This window comes from Drosophila rhopaloa, unplaced genomic scaffold (assembly GCF_018152115.1).
Source record: "Drosophila rhopaloa isolate 14029-0021.01 unplaced genomic scaffold, ASM1815211v1 contig_155, whole genome shotgun sequence".
Taxonomy (NCBI): Eukaryota; Metazoa; Arthropoda; class Insecta; order Diptera; family Drosophilidae; genus Drosophila; species Drosophila rhopaloa.
Genome location: NW_025335034.1, coordinates 3272221 through 3282704, shown reverse-complemented (window position 1 = coordinate 3282704; position 10484 = coordinate 3272221). Strand labels below are relative to the sequence as shown.

At 42.7% G+C, this 10484-nt stretch overlaps 2 protein-coding genes across 3 annotated transcripts; one reads left to right on the top strand and one right to left on the bottom strand.

Moving 5' to 3' along the window:
• Nucleotides 1–831: 831 nt before the first annotated feature.
• On the top strand, nt 832–5848 carry LOC108051487 (pre-mRNA 3' end processing protein WDR33). The gene is made up of 9 exons (XM_017133615.2): nt 832–999; nt 1084–1420; nt 1901–2170; nt 2230–2381; nt 3600–3697; nt 3760–3886; nt 4039–4272; nt 4333–4544; nt 4607–5848. The coding sequence occupies exons 2-9, from the start codon at nt 1136–1138 to the stop codon at nt 5683–5685; spliced, it is 2457 nt and encodes an 818-aa protein (XP_016989104.1). The 5' UTR covers nt 832–999; nt 1084–1135; the 3' UTR covers nt 5686–5848.
• A 289-nt stretch (nt 5849–6137) lies between these two features.
• Nucleotides 6138–10432, bottom strand: LOC108051489 (A-kinase anchor protein 17A). Of its 2 annotated transcripts, none has more exons than XM_017133616.2 (8): nt 9814–10432; nt 9133–9593; nt 8801–9058; nt 8112–8319; nt 7158–7795; nt 7040–7099; nt 6911–6988; nt 6138–6654 (listed from the first exon to the last, which is right to left on the bottom strand). In XM_017133616.2, exons 1-8 carry the CDS (start codon nt 10012–10014, stop codon nt 6207–6209), a joined length of 2352 nt encoding a protein of 783 aa, XP_016989105.1. In that variant the 5' UTR covers nt 10015–10432; the 3' UTR covers nt 6138–6206. The 2 variants fall into 2 exon arrangements, with proteins under 2 accessions (XP_016989105.1, XP_016989106.1); XM_017133617.2 differs by having other exon boundaries at nt 6911–6970.
• Nucleotides 10433–10484: the final 52 nt, after the last annotated feature.

Here is a 10484-nt window from a genome sequence, read left to right as displayed (position 1 = left end):
AAAAGATTAAAAAATTTAATCTTTTGGCGTGCGCTTCTCACTGAACATTATAAGAAATGGAGGGAAAAACTCAAAAAACTCACAAAAGTCGATTGCAGGTGTTTACGTGTGAGGACAAAATAACATTAATACTATCTGGGGTGCCTCTTGTCAGAGCAAAATGTTTTTTAGGTCCCGAATGTACGAAAAAACACAATAAAAGTGCAGCTATGAACTTTAAATTAGCAAATAATTATCAGTAAATTAAAAAAAACAACAGTTAAATTTAAATTGTATTGTTTTTTCATTTCTTTGTACAGCGGCAGACTTGTCTTGCCAAGGTATTTGATAATATCTTTTAAAGGTTCTTTCCCGCAAATACGATATTTGAATTTTAACTGCTTGTCAACAAACCCAGCTGATTGACAGTACGACCATAGCACGCTTAAATATGATGAACTCTCAAATTTTTGGTCACACTGGGAAGATTAAAGTTTTTACGCTAGCGTAATCGTTTGTCGATCTGGATACTAGGCTTTTTATATTATATTTTATATTTTAATCTTTTCGCTAGGGTTCACCCAAAGTTAATTTCCGCAGACTGGCAACGCTAAGCAATTTACTGGTATTTTTTCGTCGATCTGAGCACCGAGGTGAAAAAAAAACTTTGACGAAAAGTGAACGCCAGCTGTTTGCCTCTCGTTCGCTCTCATGACTGGCGGACGGTTTTTGTCGATCTGAGTACTAGGCTTTAAATAAAAATTTCTTTGACATTACAGTAAACAAGAATCCCCTTATTATTTTGATCGAATTCGATAACATTGAATGCAAGGCCAGTTATCGCAGTTTTCACACGCTGGTGTCCGCGTTTCGCTGTGAACTCCACTAATTCGCGTTGTTCGGCAAAAGTTACTAATAATTTTCAACGCGGCAAGTTGCAGATTAGACGGGTTTAATTCATCTTAGCCTAAGCATTTTATCACCCACCACTACACCAATGCACGAGCTGTAGGAAAGCGAGTAAGTAGGGCTTTTAAAGGGTTAAAACGGCCAACTAACCCGAACATTACGCCTGCAATTGTGTGTGTCTGTGTGCGAGCGAAGAAAATTCATTGCAGCCAAGCGCAAAAAACGCGGAGCAAAACAGCAAGCCACCATGGACGTGTCCCAGCCGCCGCCGCAGCTCCTCACCGCGCCCTCGGCGCTGGCCACCAACTTCACATCTCTGCCGCCGCCGAACATGGGCGGTCAGCACTACCGCCACTACCATCCACATCACGGCGCCAACAAGCATGGCTATAACCAGTTCAAGCCCTTCATGCCCGGCGGCTTTCAGCGGCCATTCGGGATGTCCCAGGATGACTTCGACGGCAAGCGGCTGCGCAAGAGTGTGATGCGAAAGACTGTGGACTACAACGCGTCCATCATTAAGACATTGGAGGTGATTCTTTGGGTTCCGACGGGTGTCACAAATAAACTAGAGACTAGTTTTATCTGAGGAGATTAGCAGACATCTTTTATAGTTAGTTTGAAATCTTTAGAGACTTGTCAACTTTGGCTAAACACTTGAGCAATCTATTCTGTATGTTTGTATGGTGTCTCCACCAGCCAGATTACAATTGCCAAAAGGTTTAGAGAGTTCTTTAACATTGATGTACCAATCATTTTTATGAGATGGCTTTTTTTACTTTTCACTTTAAATTTCAATTTAAACCAACCGTTGTTAAAAGTTTAGGAATTTTTTTTTCGAAACAAGAAAAAACAATTTGTCATAATCAGATTTTTAATTTCCTTTTTCAACCAACCCCGAAGACAATCCTGAGACATCCGATATCTCGTAAAACAATAATAAAAAAACATACGAGACAGCGAAAATTGATAACTTTAAAAATAAACATATTATTTTATTGGTTTCCCGCAGAACCGCCTTTTCCAGCGTGATCATCGGGACCGCTTGGCCTTGCAGCCTGACAGCATTTACGTGCCCCATATGTTGCCCCCTTCCGCTTACCTGGACAACCCGTCTAATGCGGTGACCACAAGATTCGTTAAGACAGCCACGAATAAAATGCGCTGTCCCATTTTCACACTAGCCTGGACGCCGGAAGGCAGACGTTTGGTCACTGGGGCCAGCTCTGGGGAGTTTACGCTCTGGAACGGCCTGACCTTTAACTTCGAGACCATTCTACAGGTGGGTTTCCGTCGGCAGATCCCATGGGATCACATCTAATCGTTAATATTGTCAAACAGGCCCACGATATTTCGGTGCGAACGATGGTGTGGTCGCACAACGACAGCTGGATGGTGACCGGTGATCATGGTGGCTATGTTAAGTACTGGCAGTCCAACATGAACAACGTGAAGATGTACCAGGCCCACAAGGAGGCGATTAGGGGAATAAGGTATAGCCATTTAATTGTAACTGTCGACTGTACTTACCATTTTGTAGCCGCTGACGCAAGCCAAACAAGTCAAAACAAAAGCCAGAATCGCGTTGCTCCCATAGTTTCTTTTGTTTGGGTCGCTTGGGCCGTTTTCGATATATTTTGCTTCCTGATCAGATTAGTGGATCGGTTCCTTTCAGGGCTGTTGCATATACATACCAATAAAGCCGTTAATTCAGCAACATGCCGCCCAGATATAAGCTTCGTCTTATTTTCTAGCCTCCAATTGGCTACTTACCTTATAACCTCTTCATTAGAAAAAAAGGCTCAAATATGTTGTAAGCCTTCAACTCTTCTGTGATATATCAATAAAGATAAAAGAAATAAAAAGACTGAAAGTGAAATGATATAAGTGCAATACTGCGAAAAGCTAACAATAAAAGCAACTGACTAAGAACAAAAAGAAACCACTGCACAATTTTATTTTCCCGGCCACAACATCAACAATAAAATAAATGCAATGCGTTGCACTGATTGTTCTAAAAATCGGGGGTTCGAGTGTTTTCTTTCTCAAGCCTGGCGATAATTCTTGGCGAATGGGTAACCCGTCTGGCGAGAGATAAAGTAATTCTGCAAACCTCACATTTTACCTCAAATAAAAAAAATTAAAAAAGAGTTGTGCGGAAAAATATAATTTAAAAAAATGTTATTAATACAACTATATTTTTTATTTATTTCTTAATTTTTTGGTAAATACTTATCATTATTTAATAACCGTTTTTAAACCAATAATATTTTTTCAATCATATTACATTTCTAACAAAAAAAAAGGTAATTGCCTGACAATATTAAAAAATGATAATTTAAAATTATCACTGCTTAGAATATAACTATTTCTATAATAATCAAGTCCCAAATTTTTAAAGTGTACCGCTTAAAATTATAAGTAAACACTTTTTATGGTAATATTAAGATTTAGACATTTCTTATGTTTTAGATAGACCTTTCCTTTCATAGTATACATTTTTGGTTGAGTATTCCTTAGCTCCAGTGTTACATTGGTGTTTATTAGGCTTTAGCTTATTCTTCTTGGCAAGCCCTTTCATCTACTTTTTTAAAATGTGGTGTGTGTTAGCAGGGGACTATATTTTTTTCATTCGTCCACACTCATAATCATCTCTCAATTCGTGTTTTGTTACGTTCTAACCATTCTCCAATGCAATCCACCAAACGCAGTTTCAGTCCCACGGACAGCAAGTTTGTTAGCGGCAGTGACGACGGAACTCTGAGGATATGGGACTTTATGCGATGCCAGGAAGAGAGAGTGCTACGAGGTGAGATTGAAAAGATCATCTAAACACAGAGCCACCAGGGCTAACTAAATTTCTTAAAATAGGTCACGGAGCAGACGTAAAGTGCGTGCACTGGCATCCACACAAGGGAATGATTGTCAGCGGGAGCAAGGACAACCAGCAACCCATAAAAATCTGGGATCCCAAAAGCGGAATAGCTCTGGCCACGCTGTAAGTATGCAATTTTTTGCAAATAAATAATACATTTCGTACATTTTGGTCTAAATATGGCATACTTAATGCAACACAATTTGAAATGTTATATTTGAAATTGTAAACCAAAACTGAACCCAAGATTCTTCTTATATACATATATTAAACAGACATGCCCACAAATCCACTGTAATGGATCTGAAGTGGAATGACAATGGCAACTGGCTGGTGACAGCCTCCAGAGATCATCTGCTTAAGCTCTTCGACATTCGTAACCTGCGGGAGGAGGTTCAGGTTTTCCGTGGCCACAAGAAGGAGGCAAGCTCAGTATCCTGGCACCCCATACACGAGGGTCTATTTTGCTCAGGTGGCTCTGATGGTTCGATTTTGTTCTGGAATGTTGGGTTCGTTATTGGAATGGAAGTTTTAAAGTTATGTGGCCTGATGGATTTCTTTCCGTACAGTACCGATAAGGAGATTGGCTGTGTGGAGACGGCACATGACAGCATTGTGTGGACTCTGGCCTGGCATCCGCTGGGTCACATTCTGTGTTCCGGCTCCAACGATCATACGATCAAGTTTTGGACGAGGAACCGGCCGGGAGATCTGATGAGAGATAAATACAATCTAAACACATTGCCCGCCAGCTTGGCAGCTTTGGACGAGTGTGAATATGGTAGGTTACCAAATGTCAAATATGTCCTGAAAAACTTTTTAACTTCCCATCTTCCTTAACAGATGACGCTATTATACCAGGAATGGGTCCCGAGGACCGGGTTGAGTTTACCGAAAGTTTAACAGCCGACAAGGGCTTTATTCCTGGTCTGGACTTGGATCCGAGTAGAGCGCTAAACGACCGCGACCGGGAGAAGAAGGTTCCCTACAGCAAACCCATTCCGCGCAACTTTCAGGTGAACTGGGCGGGACCCCGGCGAGCGGACGATCCCAGCGTGCTTAGCATCCATGACGAGCTGGCCGCCCGCGAGGCTAAGGACTCGACAAGCGGATTGAACCACCAGCAGATCAGCGAGAACACCATGGAGGGCATCCTGGCCAGCGGCATGCTTAATGGTCTTGATCCCCAGACAATTGTAGGGGTGTTGGTGTACAATCGATTTATTCGAGTGCATCCGGACTCCCGACTGATGGCTGCTATTCGACAGGGAACCGAGTTCCTCAACAAATACATCGACGCCGGCAAGCTGGAAGAGCTCAATGATGTGGTTCCAGTGAGGGAGCGCTCTAGATCCGTTTCGCCTACGGTGGAGGCACGTGGCGAGGTGGTTTCTCCACCTACCAAGAAGTCCCGCTTTGAGCCGCGTCAGCATAACGCTCAGTTGGTCTGCGTCCGAGAACTGCTGCAACTTAAGAAGCCCTTCCTGCAATCGCTGGTCACGGCGAAAGCCCAGCAACCTAACACGGAGTTTGTGGACGAACCGCCACTAGAGCAGAGGGAAAGGGAACGCGAACGGGAACGAGACGGTGACCGCGACAGGGAAAGAGATCGGGATCGCGGACGAGAGCGCGAGAGAGACCAGTCAGGGGGCAGACCCAATCCCTGGGCTTCCAATGCCCCTTGGTCAAATAATGGCAACTCCAGTGGCAATGGATCCAATGGCTTCGGTAACAATGGCGCAGATAACTTCAGCGATCGGGATCGAGACTTCCAAAAGAGCGGGAATAATGGAGGAGCAGGTCAACGTCGCCGGCGGGGCAACAATAATTCCGGTTCTGGTGGCGGCGGAGGAGGTGCAGGTGGAGGAGGAGGAGGAGGCGGTGGCAGAAATCGCGGGCGCAACAACAACAGGCGCTATTAATCGCTTTCCCACCAACACACCCAATTTACACATTCTTCATTTATAAGCCATTTCTCTGTCGTTGACTCAATCTCTTTTGCAGCCTTTGCTTTTAATGCTAAAATCGATTTATATTGTTTTAAAAAGAACGAAAAGAAAATCCGATTGTAATATAGTATACATATATTGTGTGATTTAGTTTTTGGGGAATTTGTAGGTGTTATTTTATAATTTAATATTTAGCTTGAAGAGCGCGTAGTTTATATCAATCCGTATGTTTCGAAAGTACATAAATAACTTCCTGTAGTTGACTGCTTCATATTGCAATTTTTTTCGAACGAACAAAATTTGACCCGGTGATTTAAGGCTTTGTTATGGCAGTTTCTTTAAAAAGATTGATTTCACATTTTACTAGATTAAAGACAATGGTTCTTTCACAAATTAGTTTAAAAACAGAGGTCAAAAATCCTAAATTCTTCTGGAACAACTTTGATATTTTTATTTACGGAACTTTAACTAACAGCTAAACTAATTAATATGTTTCAGGCAGTCAGTGAATTGCGGCGACTGCTGCGCTTGCTGATGCTGCCACGTCTCTCAACGGTCTCCTCTTCCGGCTGGGCGTCCATGTGGTTGCTGTTATTGCTGTTGGTGCGTGGGTGTCTGAAGTTCTCTTTGATTTCGCGCTCCTCCTCCCGCATCCGATCCTTGGTATGCTGTTCGATGGTGCGCTGTATTTTCTCGGCGGAGGCCACCAACTTGTCCGTTTCCAGTTTCACGTCTTTTGGTGTGTGGCTGCGACTTTTGCTGCGACTACGACTGCTGCGATGACGGCTCCTGTGATCGCGGCGCGAACTGGAACGCCTGCGGGAATGGGAACGCGACCGAGAATAGCTGGTGGATCGGGATCGGCGCGTGGATGCCAACTTGCGATTCCTGCGCTGGGATGGCGTCTTACTGCGGCTGCGCGACGATCTGCTGTGGCTGCGCCTGCAAAATTTTAAAAATTCTAAGTTAGATGCGTGTATTTCCTGCCTCTTCAAACATTTTTTGTATATTTAATGTTTTAAAAAATGTTGTGTTAGGGCTGCAAATGAAAGCTTATAAATATCTTTGTCTTGCTTTTAAGAAATCGCGATTATGTTTTTTTCCTCTTTATATAACGTTGACCATTTAACAGCTCAATTTTTGTTTAATTAAATTGTGTACAATTTAATTTTCTACGAGAATAAATTTAAATTTTTACCTGGATCTTGATGAGTAGGATGATTTTCGATAATGGGAGCGGCTGCGTGACTTTGAGCGCCTGGAACGACAAACAATACTAAACATATTTTTTATAGCACAATCTATTTTAAATATACACATCACTTACCGGCGTCCCCGGGATCGACTTCGACTTCTCGAATACGAAGATGAGGAGCGCGAGCGATTTCTGAAGATTAAAAAACATTCAATTTAATGTTCCAATAATTTGAAGACCTGATTCTTACCTCCCACGCGATGACTTGTGGTAGTAACTATTATCGCCCTCGTCATCATAGCGATCATGCTTAGAATTGTAATAGGAGTCATATCCGGAACGACTGCCCCTTATCCCTATGCCACGACCTCTTCCTCGACCGCGGGGACGGGGAGCAAAACCACGATAATTGCTGGAGACGGGGAACGGAGCGGGCGGACGATACAATGCTCCGGGAAATACTCCTGGCAGGCCGTATCCGAACATCGAGAGGGACTGCATCCATTCGCTGGCCGCCTCGGCACTGTAGGGACCTGCTCCAGGCACAGCGCCAGCAGCCATTGCGGCCACCGCTTTTAACGGGTTTAATGTTGAGTTGCCGTCCCCGGATTTCGCTGCTGTGGAGTCCGCTAAGCCATTGCCCATCTTGTGTCTTTTACTCGCCATCCCATCGTCATCGCTGCTTGCATCCGTAGGCGCGGTGCTATTTTTGGATTTGCTCTTCAGAAGACCCATTAGTGGAGTATTGCTCTTGATGTCCTGGACGATTTTGCGCTGATCACAGACGAGCTTTTCCGTAGCAGCCTTGTACTTTTCCACGAGACGCCCCCGTTGGATATCTTTGACTTCATCTTGTTTGGCCCGTCGGTTTTTGTCCTTTTGCTTCATCTGTAAGAAAGATTAGAAAATTGAGCTTTATGTACAGGTATGTGTTATATTTCTCCTAACAATCATATTAAGGCAATATAAAGGTTTTGGGAGCTCTTTTGTATTCATACAAAATTTATGATTTTCGAATCTAATAAAGACCATATTAAATGTAGCCTTTTTAATGGTTTAAAAAATAAATAAAATGTTATTTTCTTTTATTAGTTGTCAACTTTATGAAACCCCCATTTATAAGACCATTTTTCAAACAAATATTCCTGATTTAATATTTAAATTTAAGTACGACATTAAAATATATTATAAAGATTGCCCTTACCTGTATCCGCTCGAATAGCTTTTCTAGAGTGCGAATGCTTTCCAGCTTGCGTTGTGCTATCATCAGCTTCCGCTCCTCGATGCGAATTTTTTGCGAGATTTCCACCTGGCCGCGTTCCTGTATCTTTTTTAGATGCTTTTCTTTCCGCTTTTCTTCGCGTTCACGCTGCTTTTCCGCTTCCGAAATTTTCAACTCTTCTTGTTTTTGCCTGTAATTTTTGTTGCAATGTTGCGGGTTTTTGTTTTGCTTTTGATATTTTTGTTATGCATAATAAATATTTGTTAACTGTTCGTCTAGAAGATACAGAGAACGGTTGGCTAAAGGCTCGCCTCGCCCAGCGGCCGCCAGGTGAGAAGCATAAAGATATAAATGTAAAATGACCAAATTTGAAAACAGTAATATAGCAGTCAGGCGTAAACGCAATATTTTCGTGAAAATTGTACTTAATGAATAATGTGAGTCATGGCTTATATAGCACAGGCAAAAGGCGAGGTAAAAAATTTAAATATTATTATTGAGTAATAGTTAATAGTTTAAGGTCTAACACCTTTTAAATACTCATTTCAAAACAAATCCTAATTAAAGATTTTATGTTATATAAAATGTTGCCCGGAGTTAATCATTGAACTGACAGAGTAATTGCTATTTGTTTACTGTTTTCGGTTACCGGCCCAAAACAATGATCAAACCTTTCGCGTTCCAATTGTTCTTCCTGTTGCTTTTTTAGCTTTTCCCGCTCCTCGTCCTCGGCTTGAGCTTTCGCGATGCACTTCTTTCTCATGCGTTCTCGGCGCTGCACGTGTGAGTCACTGAGATGCTTCTGCTTGTCGAAGTTGACACAAATGTTGATGGCCTGGGTTTTGTCCACAAATTTTCGGACCAGCTTAGTGCCTCTAAACTCGTCCATGGCACGCACAAAGCTGGAGTACTCCTCAAACTGTACATATCTGCAAAAAAAAAAATTATTATGAATTTAAATAAGTTTTTCAAAAAAAAAAAAATTGTTTGAATAAGTACTCACGCTTCAAAGAGAACATCCTGCTCGAAGCTGAAAGTTCGCATACCGTTGATGTCCGCCTGCATGCTTTTTCGGTACGGATCACAGATGGGTATGTCCACCATACGGACCCTTCCGTACTTCTCGAAGATTCGCTTGAAGATGCTCTCACTGGGCTTGACGTGCTCTTCGTGCTCCGAGTGCCGCGGGCAGAACCAGCGCATGGGCAGGTGACTTAGGTGAATTGTATCCGGCCGTTCGCCCGCCTTCATTTCGTCCATGTTTCGGGCATCTCTGAAGTAGGAATCCCAATCATGTCGTGTGGGAAACTCATCTTTATGCTCTGTACAACGCACTCGGAACGATTCACTGAAGCCTGAGATGCGAAGGGAAATGCCGTCCAGGCGTTGGATGGCAGGCCGGAGACGTTTTCGCTCATCCAGCTCAGCTTCCAAACGGATGGTGTTCACAGTGCTCTTGGAGACCTGATGGCGAAAACAGGTTCGAAGTATAATGTTGCAAATCTACAATACCTAGGGTTTAACAAGTTTAATGTACAACATTTTTGCATTGCATTTGAAATGAAGTTGATAATAAAGGGCTTTAACAATGATAGGTTTAGCAATAAATAGGAAAAGCAAGAAACATAACTTCGATACAGAAGAGTTCGTTGGGAAAAACCGGCGGTGTTGGCTCGGAACTTACTTTGAGCAGCAGAAACTTGTCCGGTTTGAGCTCGGCGCCCAGTTTGTCCATTATCTCGAGGTTGGATACGGATTTCCCGGACTTGATCGACGGCAGCGAAACGGAGATTTGCATTTTGGCCACCGGCTTGAGGTACAAGCTGTGCGGCAGGTAAAGAGGCGTGCAGTCCACCACATTTTCTATGCTCTGGATGTTGGTCATTTGGAAAAGGTGTGGTTTTCGGTTTTTGGATTCGACACAGTACAATGTAATGAGGCAAAATACAGAAAGTAATATTTGTGTTTCTTTTACCAGTAAGCAAACTAAACCTAGACCTAGAAACTAAGGTGTAATCTCAAAGAACGCCCAGGAAAATGCAAAAGAAATAAGCCGCCCGTGCCCCCTGTATGTTTCATGAGAGTGTACGTCGGGAAAATCTGTTTAATGGGCGTCCGTATCTACTTGTCTGGGATTTTGGGTCACCTTAACCTTCAATCCCTTTTAATGCTACTTAAGTATAATAAATGCTGTGACTTTTTGTGTGTGGATGCCTTGCTTTTTGCTAAAAAGAAAACTTTTCAGAATATTTTATTTTGCACTTTTCGCTAGGGATGGTAGACTTTCGATAGGTTTGTTTTACGAAACACAAGGAGGGATGGAACAATGAAAGGTTTTACTGTATTCGCGAAATT